Source organism: Serinus canaria, chromosome 8 (genome assembly GCF_022539315.1).
Source record: "Serinus canaria isolate serCan28SL12 chromosome 8, serCan2020, whole genome shotgun sequence".
Lineage (NCBI taxonomy): Eukaryota > Metazoa > Chordata > Aves > Passeriformes > Fringillidae > Serinus > Serinus canaria.
Window position 1 is genome coordinate 8,287,632 of NC_066322.1, and position 16,424 is coordinate 8,304,055.

Here is a 16,424-nt window from a genome sequence, read left to right on the forward strand (position 1 = left end):
TCCCCAGGCCTTTATACGGCCGCCCCGGCATCACGTGGCGCCCGCCGCAGTCCCCACGGGGCACGATGAGGGACTGCCCGGCCCAGTCCCCGGGGAGCGGGTCCCCCGCCCGAGATGCTTTCGAGGAAAAGCTCTGCCCGCTCCCCTGGCGCTCGGATGCCCCCGGCTTGTCTGGAGCCGGCTGCCGTAGGAGGGGGGCGATCGACGCTGGATAACGCCCCTCCCCGCCCCAAGCGCCCCACGGTGCTGGAGGCTCTCAGACCCCATTTCTGCGCGATGCGCCGGTCGCCTTCCTCGGGCCGGGGGTCCGCGGAGGGTCCGTCCTCCCCAGGAGGGCTGGCCATCCCCGAAGCTGGGGGATGAGCTGCAGAGCGCCCGCAGCCTCTCCGACAGGGACCCTAACTCCGCCGGGATCGAGCCTTGGGTCCCTTTGAGGGGTCCTGTGAATTTGGGGATCTCCGCTCCCCTTCTCCACGCGCTTACACGCGTCACCGACACGTCACGGCGGCCGGAGCACCCTGCCTGGAAACCCGCCTCCTCCGAGGGCTCCCACGGAAGGGATGCTGCGCCCGGCAGGTGCGGGCCGGAGGGCGAGGAGCCGCGCTCTGCCGAGCCTCTCCCCCCGCGAGCAAGAACCAAAGCGAAAGCTGTGCTTGTCCGCGGGGTGCTGGGACCGCTCCCGAGTCCCGCATCCCCGCCCGGCGCGGCTGGCCCGGCCGGGTACCACTTTCCGAGGCGGCCCGGCCGGGCCCCAAGAACCCCTCGGGAAGGGGAAGGAATATTCTGCGGCCCCGGGATCTCCTGCCTGCCGCTCTCCTGCCTCCGCTTCCCTGACGGCAGGCAGGAGGAGGTGGTGGGCAGCAGACACCCTCCTTGTCGCGGGCTGCAGGCGAAGCGGGAGAAATTCCTGCTAAACAGAGGCACACGAGGGGCCCGGGAGCCACCGCAGTGTCCCCGCGGGTGGCAAAGCCCCGCTGCCCCTCTTGCACTTCCCTGGCGCAGTCCGGGGAGTACGTCCACGGCTGAAGCTGCCCAGCCCATGGCCCGTAGGTGGCTGTGACAGCAGGTTGTCCCTGTGTGTCGCGGACGCTTTGAACCGCGCTCGCGCTGTTAGGTTTTGGTTTGGTTTGATTTTTTCCCTTGGAGGCTCCGCAAACACGGAGGCTTTCCCGTGGGAGGTTGCTTAGGGAGGGAGGAAGGGGATGGGCTCCTCCAAGGGGGTACCATGAGGAGATGTCCCCCCCACCAGGGCCACGTTCGGCAGTGTGAGAATCTGCGGTGATGAATTGCCAGGCTCTGCCGTTAACAGGTGCGAGCATTTGGTGATAAAATCTCCAGCACTAATACCGGGGAGCCGGGCCAAACAGCTGCGCGGCCCCGTTTCCAAATGCCGGTCACAATTACTCAAGCCCTAACGACTCGGAGCACAGGCTCGGCGAATTCGGTGGGACCCCGAGGAGAGGGCAGAAGCGGACGCCTCCGTCCGCACATCTCCAGTGCAAGCAGCGATTTCAGAGCCGGAGCCTCTGCGCGGAGTCGGTCTCATCCTCCTTCCTCGCCGCCAGCGCGGACATCGGGAAGAATTTGTCGATCGGAGGGGAAGAGTAGAGGGGAAAACGTGCTGAGAGTTTCTCGGGAAGGTGGGAAGTCTGTCCCGCGGGTGCGTCTCAGCTCTGGGGGAGCTTTCATGAGCTTTCACTTTTGTACTTCTTCGATGTTCCTAACCTGTATTCACAGCACATACACATATATCTCCGTCTCATAAGTTTGCGTGTATATATTCAACTATATCTTGAGTTATTTTCTTTCTTTTCCCGATATATTATTTTTCATATATAGAAGTACACATAATTGTCTAACACGGAGAAATGCCTCAAAGATGCCGCATCTTTACTACCAGCATTGTTTAAACTCTCCGTTCATCAGCCCGGTGGAATAGCGATGGGAAGAACAAATGGAAGAGAGCGGAGAGGGAAAAGACCGGAGCCGCTTTCCATTTTTATTAAGTAAAATAATAGTTATGCCTCCCCTACATAAACGAAAGTGTCATAAAAAATTCCGAAGCAGCTGCCAGAGATTTCGACCACACACACAACGGGGCGATTGAATTTCCACTTGGTGCATTTCATGGCAGCGAGGAACCGCCGAGAGCTGCGCCTTGTGCCTCTGCAGGGTGGCGAAGGGGAGGGCTGGGGGGGGGCAGCAAAGTGACGCGCTGAGAGCGGCCGGGGGTAAGGGACACCGCCCGGGGGATGCTCGGGGGAGAAGATGCTCGGCCACCCCCCACGTCCCCGGTCGTGGGGCAGCTGCCTCCCGATCGCTCCGTCCGCTGGCTGGTCCTCACGGCCCGAAGTAAATCAGATGTGGGTGTACTCCCTGCCCACCCTGCCCTGCTCCTGCTGCCGGCTCTCCCCCTGTCTGCAGAGGTGGGCAGACCTCGGGGGGAGCCCACAGCAACGCAGAACTCGGGTGGAGCCGCTTGCTGCTATAATTATGGTCATGGGGACCCCGATGAGGTGGAAAATGTACGGGGGAGGCGAGAAGGGTTGATCCGAGGAGCTGCTGATGGTTTGCGGCCGGTGCCTTGTCCTGCTCCCGCTCGGACCTGGCTCTGCCGCTCAGCATCGCGCACCCCGAGCGCCGCAGCTCGAGAAGCAGCGTGTCCCGGTCACCCGGCAGCGACACGATTTCTGCCCGTTTCAAGGCACATTATGGTCCCCGTTTAAGTGGGGGATGATCCACAATGGAACGAGAGTGAATGAATCCCGCTCTCTGTGTCTCCGAACGGCTTCTGTTCGCCGAGTCGGTCTCAGCCTCGGCTTTGCCACGCAAGATCGGCTGCAGAAACAAATCAAAACGAGAAAAAGTACCTAAACTACATCCGTCCCGAGATGATTTAGAAACGGGAAACCCTGGACTGAAACAAACCAGATGGTCGGATCCCAGACACGGTGCACACACACACACACAGACACACACACACACACACACACACACACACACACGCACACGCACACGCACGCACACACGCACACGCTCACACACGCACTCCCGGCCGAGCATCCACACACGGAGCGGCGGGCGCTTTTTAATGTGCGCCGGGCTAAGAAATGATGTGGTCTCCCGAAAGAAAAACCCTGTTGATCTACACGAAAAGATTGCTTTGTCATCGCCCCGCTGAGCCACGCTCATGCTAGGCTGGGCTGGGAGGGAAGCATTTTTCCTTGGGCAGATTTTTAATTTTTCTGCTCTCCTCTCTGCAGTATTTCCTTACAGACAGCCTCGCTTCCCGTTTGAACCCAACTGTGCTTTCCATTTCACGTTAAATTGTGGAATCAAACGTGCGTGGGGATGAGTGCTGCTGGAGTGGAGAGAGTCTCAAAAAGTCTCAAAATTAGGGAAAGAATAAAAGAATAAAGGCCATCAACCTATCATTATGATTTTTTTCCTCTTAATTTAAATTATTTTCATTGTCTTTCCCGCCTGCCTTAATGAGGTGTTTGATCCAGGCGTGTGGGATCGGTGTTTGATGCCCTGCTGACGGCTTCAGCAGGTGGAATCCACACGGCCGAAGTTTTCCCCCTGGGTGTCCCAGTGTCTCCGTCCGGGTCGGAGATCCTCAAAGCTGCAAAATTGGCCACAACGACCGGGCACCTTTTTTTTTTTTTTTCCTTTGTTGTTTTTTTTCCCCTCACAGGGAAAAACTGTTGCCCTGACCGTCCGCCCAGAGCGTTATTGGGTGGGGGTGTACCCGGAGGGCAGAACGCGGAGCCCGGAGCAGCGCAGGGTGCGATCGCTGCTCCTGCCCTGGCACCGGCCATGCCCACCCATAGAGCATCTCCCGGCGCGGGGGTTTAGTGGGGGGAAGCCCCGGGAGGTGAAGCTCTTGAGAATTGTGGAAAGTTCAGCTCCAGCCCAGGCGACGTTGCTCCCACACCCTTCCAGATGATCTGCTGGGTTTGTGATCCATAATCGTTCTTGTTGCTTCTGCCGAGCAGCATCTAAATTCGTTTATTCTGATGAGAACCGCATCTACAAGTCCCCCAAGGCTCAGTGATGGATTTTTCTTTATTACCTCGTTATCAAGCTTGGCTGACCTCTAACTTCTCTGAAATCATGAACAAGACAGACCTGCTGCTGCCTGGGCTGCCCCAGGGGGCTCTTTTTCCACTTATGTGATTTCCTTTGATATTATTTCTCTTCTTCCCATATCCAAGGCTCAGACCTTCAGTGCTTCCTGCAGTTCAGCCCTTTTTCCAGCCCCTCACTGTCAACTCCCAGCTGCAAAGATCAGTTTTCAGCCTGCACACCACGAGCTCCCAGCACAGGGAGGTCATTGGGAATGGTGGTGACACATAGTGAGAGATACATGAAATTCCCAGATTGAAAACCCCCGGAGCCAAGTGCCAATATCCATCCCTGCAGCGTTCAGATGTTGGACAGCTCGGGTTTGTTGACTCGACTTTTCAAATGTAGGTGTCTCAAAATCCACACCAAAAAAGGCCTGGATTTTAATGAAGGCTTTTCCCAGGAACCCTCTTTGCAGGGCTGAGCCCCCATTAAACTTTGGAGCACAATTATCCCTGTCTTTTCTGTTCCTCAAACGAGTGGGAAACATGGTAAAAACACGTTCATTTAAGTGCTATGACCTGACTTTAAGACCTTAGTTTTGAGCTTGCAGTTCCAAAACTTTGCCTCCTGCTCTTTCTTCATAACAAATCCCATCCCATGTGGGTTTGGAACCCACTCTGCAAGCTCATACACAGCTTAACACTCAACTGATTAACTCTGACTTACTCTAAGCCCTTTTTTCATACCCTTCTTCATCAATCTGACATGAAAAGAGATAAACACACTTACATGAGTCAGAGGAACGCAGCATTTTCAAGCCATAAACCACCAGGTGCACTTTTGAGACTCACCAAAGTCAGCTCTCCTGGTTGCCATAAAAAACACATTAGCCAAAGGCCAATGCACGTGGAAGGCAATTATGCTCTGGCACATGGCAGTGTGTATAGAACAGCCTGGTAACTGTGCCTACCACACAAGGAAAAATATCCCTGTGAAAACAAGCCTGCTAAATCACTTCATTCTTTCCAAAATCCCCTGAAAATAGAAGGAAGGATTTTCAGGGGTTTTTTGGGAGGTGAGAAATATATGTGGGAGGGAATCAGATTTTCCAAAAGTGGGCGCACCAGTGCAAGAACCTGAATAAATGGCCAGACCCACAAGGATTTAGAAACTCATGATGAGGTTTCTGAATCCAGGTTTTCCATGTTAGCATCTGATCATGCCAAACTTGTCCAGGAAATCCCTGATGCTGAGTTTTCTGCATTCAGCATTTCAGCAGCTCATGCCCACCTCACCCATTGAGATCACAAAAGTCCACTTCTGCCAAAGTGCCAGTTGAGGACCTTCAACTTGGGTGCCAGAAGCAATACAGAGAGGGCCTTCAAAGGAGGGAATGACAGAGAAGGTGGAAAATTACTGGAACATAGTTTATAGTATATAGTATATATCAGTATAAAAAGGTTTTAGGGTTTTTTGTTAGGTTTTTTTTTTTTTTCCATGTAGAAAAAGGCTGGGGATAGGAGTCTTTGTGGAAGCATCCAGCAATCTCCAGCTGGAAATCAGATCCTGGTCCATCTGTATCCTTCGGAAAAATCAGCCCTGCATGAACATGCTGATATCTATGGAGCTGCCTCACAAAGAGCTTCATAAATACATTTTGCATCTTGACCTTATATAAGATTGCACAGAAATATAGCACAGTGCTCCTTTTCCCTGTTCCCATCTTGGGAAGGAGTTGAATAAACAGAGAGAAAGAGTTGCAACCTAAAGTATGGGAAGAGATGAGAGGCATCTCACACATGCAGAGAAGCAGAGGCAGAACCAAACCCCTTAACCTTCTCCCCTTATTTAGTAAAGGGCTGTCAGGTGGAAAAATTACTAAACTGCACCACTTTAATATTGTGGCTCGACTTGCACAGAAGGGTGAATCTCAGCTCCAGATGGGTGTGAACTTCAGTTCCTTTCTTCAAACCACTGGAAGAAATTGCTAGCCTGAGCTGCACAGGGGCAAGAGAGGGGAAACCTATCAAGACACAGATTAAAATTAATCCAGCCACTCTGGGGGTGTTGAGGCTTCATATACACACACATCCCCACTTCTTGCACTTACTGCAGGTAAATTGCTGCCTACTCTTGCTGGGAAGAGGAAAATGGATCACTCACATGGAAGAAGCAACACTGAGGGCTGATGAAGGAAAGGCTGATGTTTCACATCTGGCTTTATGTTACTTGGAAATTTCTATGATTTCTTCAAGATGGATATTTAGCATCACCCAGCTAACTGGATCCCAGCAGTGCTCAATATGAAATGCCTTTTCTTATTACCATTTTCCAGGCTTTTATATAGTCTAGCTATTGAGCACTCAAATTGTGCTATAAGAGGACATAAGTTAAACGTTCCCTGAAAATACATGGCTGGGGTCCTGCGGGGATGCAGGCTGGTGGGCTTCCCTCCAGTGCAGAGATAAGCGTGCCATCTAGAGGAAATCCCTTTTACTGCCAGCACTGGCAGCTGAAAATTATCCAATAAAGCATAATTAACCTCTGGCTTCAGAGAAAATCCTCCACCCGTGCCTTGCTGCTCTGAGCTGCTGCACAGGCACGTCGTGGCAGGCTGGTGATGCACTGAGGCATCGGGGTGGTTTGGGAGTGCTCGAGGGACATCCCAGCCCACACTGGCACACCAGCTGGCCTGACCCCTGCCCAGAGGTGCTGTCAGCTGCCGAGCCCCCCTTCCCTGCCTTCTATGGGCAAAGGAGAAAAAGGCGATGTGGGTGTTTCGGTCGGTGCCTGGGAAAGGCAGGGAGGGGCACACAGGGCCCGAAGAGGAGGCAGGATGGACCAGATAATGCCCTCCAGTGGCTGCCAGCAGCGGCTGGACCCGCGGTGCCGATGGCCAAGGCACAGCTGAGGCCCCGGGTGCAGTAAGGGAGGCAGTGGTGCGGCCACCTCCTCCACCAGCAGCTCCCACCCTGTGGAGCACATCCCTGTGGAGCCCTTGGGGAGCTGACAGGGGTGTGCAGAGCACAGTCTACAGTGGGGAGGGGGGCCTGGTCTCCTGTGGGGCAGATCCACATGTCCAGTCATTTTTCCCAAAGAAAAATCTCCTCCACAGCTGCTTCCCGAGTCCGGACTGCTCTCACATGGTGCTGCTGGCATGGGCACCCTCACCCAAAGCTTCAGGCATGGTTGTAGGTCTGGGACATGGGACATCCACAGCTCCTGTGCTCAGTCAGCCCACTGAACCTCACAGCATCTGTATCCCACACCTTTCTCTCTTTCTACCGCCTCCACTACAGCACATCTGCAGTCACCAGCACAAGGCTGTTGTACCACTAATAAAAACAAACTCTTCCAGCCCTAAAGACAATTGAAAAACAGTGATCTAGGTTCAAGCAGAGGGACAAGTGCTACTCCCCAGCAGGCAGCTGTCTTGTAAAAATGGGAAGCCTTGCAAAAACCAAAACCTTCAGAGATGGAGAAAGAGCAGGAAAGATCTCGCATGAGAGAAACCTTATTCTGCAGAAAAAAGCAGGTGCATGCTTCAGCAGGGATTGTTTGAAGAGAAGCTGCTATTGCACTGATTTGTTCATATTCTACAGGATTTTTTATATCTATTTTCATCACTTTTACTGAAAATTATTCTCATCTTCCACACCATCTCAGAAGGTCTCCAACGTGTCGCTCTCTGATGCTCTCAAGTAAGGCTGAACTCCAGCAGCACTTTTTAGGTTTGAATGGTCATCTTTTTCCATTTGAAAAACTCCACACCTTCTCACCTGTGGACTCAGGCTCCACTCATGACTCGGAGATGCTGCTCTCACCACTACACAGTTGTTGTTCTCTCCCCCAGCTCCATGGCAGAGAGGGAAGAATGTGTCCGTGGATGTGTGGATGTGTCCGTGGCTCACTGCAGGTTCTTGTCACTTACATGGAGCAAAGCATTTCATGGCACTGCCCTGGGAGCTCCTGAACTTCATACATCTCCTATTTCCTGTCATTACCGAGAAGAGCCTAGCTGCAATAAAAATCTGGGCTCCAATCCTACAAACACTTATGCCTGAGCTTAACTCTAAGCACGTGAGCCGTCAAAGGGGACTATTCATGTGCTTAAAATTTAAGCATGTTCTTAAGCGCCTGCAGGCCTGGAGTCTGTCAGTGGAGGGATTTGTGCCTTAAGCCCATATTCTGGGTCATTATCCTTTTCATGTCTTCTCTGCCATCTCAGAAGATGCTTCAACAGGGAATTTTCAAGTTCTTCAATAAACTTTGTCTTCCAGAGCAGGCTGGATTCTTGCCTATTCTATGGGGCAATTCTCCTCTGTTGCCTCCCCTCCCCCTGTGAGCGATAATCCTGTGCTATTTCATGCTTGGCCAGACAATTAAGCCCTCTTGCTGCTTGGCTCTGTCTTTGTTATGTATAATTGTTCCAAATAATTAGCCACTATTGCATGCTATTCTGAAACTACTTTGTATTGCAATTATACTTAGAGGGTGAGCATCAGCTGGGGAGAATCCAAGCAGCAGACAGCCTGGAAAGAAAGGGCTTGGAGCCGGGGGAGGATGGATACGTGCTTAAACCAACACTGTGGAAAACCTAACAATAAGTAACCAGGCAGGAGCAAATGCGGCTTGGAGAGGGTCTGTGGCTGGTGGGGTCTGGGCAGGAGAGCCGAGGATGGGCCACAGGGCCTGGCTGGCTGTCACCTGGTTGCCACCTCGTGGGTGCTGCCCACAGTGCAGGAGGTGAAACCACAGCCCACTCCCATCGCTTCCATGGCGACCAGAACGGAGCATCTTGACCAAGTGGCCGGTTTAGCCACCTCTAGGGAACACGAAGCTCTGCTGGGATGTTTGGGGTCTGGCAAGAAAATGCTCCCTCCTAACTGTGTCTTTGGGATGGCAAAACTTATGATTTCTTGAGGGTGAAGGCACTGGACGATGAGATTGGCTTGGCATCCTGCTTTCCCATGGGTAAACACATTTCTGTTACAGAGGAGTGCTGGATGGGATGCTCTCAGGAGGGAGTTACAGCTCCATGTAAGCATCTTTCTGAAACTGAAAATAATGAGGCACAGCAGAGTTCCCTTAGCTTTACTCAGACTCCTGCCTTTCAAGCAGAGAACATCTGAAAAGAGTACAACCAAGACCTGGGTTGGCCTGACCTGCACAGGTGAACTAATTCCTCTTCTGAAACCCATGGCCTGCTCTGAGTGAAGAGCCAGGGAGGTCAGTGGGCTTGGACAATTTTGTGCTTTTTGAGATCCATTTGGTCCAGCCAGATTAGATCACTTGAAACCTCCTGAAAATGGGTCCACAGATTAAATTTGGTTTCCAACACCTGATTAGCAGGAGAGTTTAAAAAACAAGGTGAGAGGACTCTGGTGCAGATGGAAAGCACCCAAAGTGTCTGAGACCATCGGGCCCATTCTCTGCAGAGGTCACACCCTGCAGCCTTTGGCTCAGCAGTGCTGATGCAAAAGGAAAATGAATTTTTCCCAGGTGTATGAGTGGCTCAGGTGCCCCTTTTCTCCATGCAACACCCTGAGCTGCCACAAGCCAGAGCTGCTTGCTGGTGCTGGCATGGCACAGTAGATTCATTGCATTCATAAACCCGACTGCTGCAGAGGAACCGCTTCAGCAACCACAGTACAAAGGCTGTGAAATGACTTCATCCCAGATCTCTCCCAGGAGCTTGTAGGTGTTGTGCTGCCAGTGCTTAGGCTCTGCTGCTTTGTCTGGCACTTTGGGTGCTGTTAAGAGCCAGGCCAGCCCCCAGCTCTGCCATTCAACCATCGTGCAGCACATTTCAAACACAAAGTCAGGCTGCCAATGAGCCTGGCTGCTGCAGAGGAGTGATCTGTCATCACCAACCCCTCCCCTTCCACCAAGGACGCAGATTCTCACTGTGCCTCCTCTCCTTTCCCTGTTTTCACTCTAGGGAGAAGAACTACTGCAGGGGACAGCCCAATCCTGTATCCTGTGCCCAGCAATGGCTTAGGAAAAGGGCAAAAGAAGGTATAGCCAGAGAAACCCTTTCCCTTTGAGACCTCCCCAAGTGATAACTGGTGTTTTAAGCCCGGAGGTTGTATCCAGCCCTCCCCGAACAAACTCCCCTGTGTCTCATCCCACCGCACCCCAAAACTCCCGATGTCCTGATCCCCGGCAGCAGTGAACAGCACCTCCAGAGCCGGGATGCTGCCGGTACGTGCTGAGCACCCCCCGGGAGCCGGGAGCGGCTTCCCAGGGCTTTCCGCTGGAGGTCAGTGTTGGCCTGAGCACGCCGGCTGTCACTCGAGGCCGTGTCGCCCCTGCCGCCCCCCGCCGCGGCGTTACCGCCCTGGAGTAAAGCGGCGGAGGGCAGCGCGGCGTTATTCTTGTCCTGTATAAACACAGCGGCTCCATCACTTGCTCCTGTCCTTGCAGGAACTTTCCGAATGTAAAGGATCTAAGCATAACGTAACAGAAGTGGTGGTCGATCCCCGGCACCCCGAGCTGTATCCCGGAGCTTGGGCAGCGCTGACTCCCAGATGCTAATTCGTTAAAATCTCATTATCACCGGGTAAAGCCAACCTCAGCCGGTCCCACTGCACCCACTGCCCATCTCCCCATCACTGCCTGACTACCAACTCAATCCTGACCTCCAAGAAACACCACTGAATGTCTTCAAGCTGTGTATTTGCAAGGGGCCAAGTACTGCATAGAATAACAGCAAGTTATGGTGTAATATTTCCAGCACTGAGACAGGCAGAGAACAGCTGGCAGCATCCAGAAAAAAAAAAACTAACACTACCAGAGGGACTGATAAGTTCTTCAGGAAATGTATTTCAACTAAAACTCCAGCTAGTGCTGTGTTTGTAACAGGGTGGAAAACACTATTTGTAGCTTGGGAATATAATCTGGAAAGAGCATTTCTTGCTGCTTGTCTGAACTTGTTGGAAGCAGCAGGAAGGTGGTACAAGCATGAAATGTGCAGAATGCTGTTGTGCACAGACAGACGCGGCAGCTCAGTCGGTCCTCCCTGCATGGCCAGAGCTTCCCAGGGAAAACAAACATCTTTTCAAAGTGGCAGCTTATTTTGGCTGTGTGTTTCTGAACATGCAGCCTGGGTTATCTGAAATCAGCCTGATTTGCAAGGAGGTATTCCCTGAGAAGTCAGAGAAGATAGCCCAGATCACCACTAAATTTCTTTGGTGCTAGGGCTGGATTCCACCTCCCCCATCAGCATCTCACAGGCTCAGGACGGGGCTCTCCCCATCACAGGGAAGTCCAGAGTACCTCTTGCCATCACCCTGAGGTATGAAATTCTTTCTGCAATCTCAGAAAGCACAGAAAGTTTTTTGTAGAAAAAAAAAAAACAACCAACCTTCTGCCTTTTGTGTGAGCCCGAGATTGTTACAACTGTCATTCCATAATATTCCCTTAACTCCCTAAATAAAGAGGGGAGGATTTCCAAGGAGACTTGATTTCACAACTGAAATCTGAGTGACAGTTACTCCTGTTTCATTCAAATCCCTCTTATTCACTAAACAGGGACATCGAAGAGACCCTAAAACAGATGAAGAGCTCAGGTATAAACTTTACAAAGCTTAAAACTACTCTGTCCCAGCAAGGCTCATGCTTTACATGACACCTTAATCCTACTCATTTGCTAGATTCACCCTAACTGTAAACAAAGCTTTGAAATGGAAGCTTAAAAGCCTCGTTGGGATACATTAACTTAACCAAGAAGACACTCTTAAGGCATTAGTTTAATGACAATCACAATACAAGTTCCAGAGTTTTGTGCATGTGAGGATTAATATCCACAGGAAAAAGAAGAAAAGGGGTTTGTTCCCCCTGTCTCCCAGCTGTTTGGCAGTGAAAGGCCCACGGTGAGGGTGGTTTATTGGTGCTTGCAGGGGGCTCTGGGCTGTCTGGCAGATGGGGATATTCCAGGGAAGATGTGCAACCCAGTGCTGCCCACCAGGGGTTGTCCCAACACACCAGGATGGGATCATCTGCTCTCTCCAAGACAGGTTTTTGGGGAGTCAGTCACTGCGGGGACTCATTCACACCAGAGCCACCTTAGCTGAAGATTCTCCCTCTTGCACAGCACAGGGGTGGGGTGGACCTCTTGCAGACACATCCCTGAATCTGGAGCTGGATGCCACTGTCCAGAAAGCCCCATAGCTGCTCACAGGCAGCTGAGGGACAGGAGCTAGTCACAGCCCAGCCCCCCTTCAGCCCAGCCCTCATGGCTCCACCAGCACCTGGGTTAACACTCAGAGACACCAGGAGCTTGGAAAGCCCTTTCCAGACAGCTCCCTGCTGTCTCCAAGATGACTGGGGACAAGCCAGCTCAGCTTGGTCTGAGTTGTCACAGCTTGGCCAACTCTTCCCAGGGCATCCCACCCAGGCAGAACCACAGCATCTCCTGCCCACCCCCTACAGTCAATATTGGTTTTATTTCTGGTCAGTACCTGGTTCTCCCCTGCCTCAGCAGCCCTTCTGCTCAGGGTGCAAACCCAGTGGAGTCACAGCCCCAGCAGCCACCAGACCCAGTGCTTCTGGCACATGTCTGGCTCCAACACCCTGGGTACTTAGGCAAGATTTCAAAAGTTCTTTTGTTAGCAAAACATTGCAGGATCGGGCCCTGGGAATGAATGTGAGCTATGACAAATGTCCTTTCTGCTGACTGTCCTTGCAAGTGATTATTTCAGCACCCCCCTAGGTGATCTCTGCCGACAATATGTCACAGGCAGGCATGGCACATTGCAAATTTCCATTAGAGAGGAGATGTCTGACTATAGATATTGTGTGGAGAGAGCCAAAGTATTTCAGGGGCTAAATTCTTTCACAACGCCCTTTCTGAGCAGGGTTATTCCCAGGGGAAAAGCACAGAAGCTGCTGCTGGGACCAGGGTGAAAACTGAAAGGGTAAAGCTGGATGGACCAGAGAGGAGATAGCACTCAGCAACTCAGCTGAAGACAGCAGACCAGTTTTTAGAGACAGATGGAGGCCAAATTTTAAGGAAATCAAGAAGGAAAAAGCATTTTCTTCCCTCCACTCTCATACTAAACCCACTCTGTTTCTGTGGAGCACATAGAATGAAAGAATGAAAAGCCCCAAGGTCCCAGGCTGTGGACAAAAGCTATTTCCATGGGTACCTGCTAGCACACCAGCTTTTGTTCCTGCCCAGCAGCTGGGGAATGAGATGCTGTTTTACACCAAAGACCAGATGATTTCCAGCTCCTTAGAGAGTAGAATGCCATAGGGACTACAGAAAACTGCTCTACTTCAGAAGACACCTTTGAAAAAAAGGAAAGAAATCCTAGCTTGGCACTTTTACCCAATGAATGTTTAAATTTTTAAAAAAATGTAAATCTGGGGATGGGGAGTTCTCCTTTCAAACCTTGTCAGGTGGTCTGGCTGGGAGTCCTGCAAATAAATAGCAGCAGTCCAGACAGTGAACAGGTTAGAATTGTAATTGATTTTGTTGCTAGGAAGAAAAACTGTGATCTCCTAATTTGATGGGCTAAATCAGAAATTCACCTGTAAGGATTCCTTGGAGGGAAGACACATTCACTTTATGCAAGTGGGAAGCTATCAAGTCAAGTAAGAGCTGTGTGGGCAAGCCTTGTAGGAATTACCACTTGGTTTTAAGAAAATCTTAATAGAAGAGAGAGCTTTAAGAAGTGTCACTAAAAATGTAAGATGTGGTGGTGTCACAATAGCAGCACGAATCCATCTCCCACCAGTTACAAAGCTATAATTTCCTCTTGCCAAGATCTGTCCAGAGCCAGAGGAACATCAGCACTGGTCATGTTGGAAGAAAAAGCTTTATTTTAAAAAAGTCCTTTCTAACAATAAAAGTAATTTTTAAAAATAGTAAAAAGAAGTAGTCAAGTTAGGGTTTCTTTTCCTACAGGGAAAGGAAATGATAAACATCTTAAATATTCTTTTAAAATCCAGTGAACTTGTTTAGTGGTTTGGGGGCTTCTTTGATAACTTTCATTCCAGTTACACAGGAGGCACTCAGGGAAGAGAGGAAAAAGCCCATTTGAGAGCGAGTTCCTGCATGTTGCACCATGCACCCACCTCCTGAGTGTGCTCCGGCTCGCCCTGGGGGTGCCCCGGAGTGTGATGCTGCAGGCGGCATCCCCGGGGCCAGGCTGGGCACAAGGACAAGCCTGGGAAGCCCTGCCTGGCAGAGCCACAGAACACCTTTTCCGGGAAGGAACGGAGCAGATAAACAGATATCACCTTGTCTCCGCTTTAGAATAAGCTGAGAGAGAGAGGAATTGAGTCCTCCCACACGTGTGTGTCCGCACACAGCCGGCAGCCCGGGACCCCCGACTCCACCCCACTGACCCCCAGGGGAGGGAGAAGTCCGCTTGTCCAGAGCCGCTCGTGGGAGCCCGGGGATGTCCGGCCGAGCGCCTTCAGCTCCATCACATGTAGCGCTCCAGGCCGGCGGGGAAGTTGGGCTGCCTCATGTACGTGTTGCTGGAGCCGAACTGGCCGAGGGGCGAGGCGGAGAGCCCCAGGAGCTGCTCGCCGTGCTCGGCGCAGGCCGGGGGCCGCATGGCCGGCAGGGCCAGTCTGTTGGGAGCCCCGTAGAGCTGCGGGCTGCTGGGCGAGTAGCTGCCCTGAGCCACGGGCAGGTGCGGGGGTGAGGCGGCGTAGGGGTACGCCAGGGAGTTGGGGCCGGCCCGGCCCAGCAAGCCGGGGCTGACAGGCTGCGCCTGGAAGCAGGGGGGCTCGGAGCTGCCGGCAGAGCAGGCAGGAGCCAGCTCGGCTCCGGGCAAGCCCAGCGATGGGTGGCCCAGCTCGGAGGGCGGCGAGGGCTGCAGGGCCTGCTGCCCGCTGATGAGGCTGTCGATGCTGAACATCCTGGGATGCTGAGCCGGCGGTGCTGCCCCGGCCGCGTAGGGGTGGAAGACGCTGCTGGAGAGCTGGGGGCCGTAGCCGGGCGAGCAGAGGGCATTGGGGTAGGGCGCTGTGGGTGCCGTGGGGCGGCCGGCGGGCGGGGGCGTGAAGGCGCTGGAGTTCTGCATGTAGCCGGGGTAGGTGGTGATGTCGGTGCGCTTGAAGCGCTTCCTCCGGCGCAGGAAACTCCCGTTGTCGAACATGTCCTCTGCGGCCGGATCCAGAGTCCAGTAGTTGCCCTTGCCGGGATGTCCGGGCTCCCGGGGGATCTTGACGAAGCAGTCGTTGAGGGTGAGGTTGTGGCGGATGCTGTTCTGCCACTTCTTTGGGTTCTCCCGGTAGAAGGGGAAACGCTCGGTGATGAACTTGTAGATGCCCCCCAAGGTGAGCTTCCTCTCGGCGGCGTTGGCGATGGCCATGGCGATGAGGGCGATGTAGGAGTACGGGGGCTTGCCCCGCTGCACCGGCCGCTTCCTCCGGCGGCCCCCGGCGGGGGGCGGCGGCTCCTCGGGCGGCGGCGGCGGGGCCGGGCTGCTCCCAGCGCCCCTCGGCTCCGGCTTCACCGGCGGCGCCTGCGGAGACCCCCGCGGCGGCCCGGGGGAGCCGGGGCTGGCCGCGGCCGCAGGGCTGGGCGCCGGCAGCGTGCACATGCCTCGCAGGCAGGGGAAGCCGGCCGCGTTCATATACGGCCCTCGCCTTCCTCCTCCTCGGAGGATGGGGGGGAGCGGCGGGAGAAAGAGCCCCCCCGAGGGGAGGGGAAGGGGAGAGGGAGGGGAAGGGGAGGGGGACAGGCGGACAGGCTCGGCGGCAGCTCCCTGCGATGGGGAGGTCGGTCCCGAGCCGCTTGGCAATATATAGGGCGGTCGCCCCCCCGGAGGGGCGCGAGGTGCCGGCCCCTCTCCCCCGGCGGGAGGAGGAGGCCCCCGGGGAGGGGTCCCGACTCCCAGGACTAAATCCCTCAGCCTCTCCTGGGGTTCCTTCCATAGCCATGCCCCCGAGCGGTCCCTCCCCCGGGGGTCCCGGGGCCAGCGCTGAGGCCGCCTCTCGTCCCGGCCCTTCTCCGCGGCGCTTCGCTTTGCTCGGAACTGGTGCTTCCTCCCAGGAGAAAAACCAAACAAAACGAGTCCCGACGGCCAGCCCGAAGCGACTTTGGCGCCGCTGCCAGCCCCCAGCAGTAGAGCAGGTAACCTCCCTCCGCAACCCCTCCTGAGCTTGGATTTCGTTGTCTTTTTCTCCTGTGAAAAGCGCTCAGAGGTGGCCCCAGCTCAGGGCCGGCAAGAACCAGCGACTCTCTTCGAAACCAAGCCCGTCGGTTTAGTTATTTTGCATCTTGGTAAGACCTCCTAGGTAAGAAAATACTGGGAAAAGGTTTTTTTCTTTTCCCCAGGAGAAAGGGAAATGGTCCACAGAGCTCAGGGCTGCCCCGAGTGCGGGCAAAGGAT

General features: G+C 53.7%; 1 protein-coding gene and 1 long non-coding RNA gene across 2 annotated transcripts in view; both read right to left on the reverse strand.

Moving 5' to 3' along the window:
• Positions 1-16,424, reverse strand: part of LOC127059877 (uncharacterized) — a 281,096-nt gene that overhangs the window by 239,258 nt on the left and 25,414 nt on the right. The gene's annotated exons all lie outside the window — the stretch shown is intronic.
• On the reverse strand, positions 14,505-15,665 carry FOXE3 (forkhead box E3). Its single transcript, XM_009088905.2, has one exon. It carries the CDS (start codon positions 15,663-15,665, stop codon positions 14,505-14,507), a length of 1,161 nt encoding a protein of 386 aa, XP_009087153.2.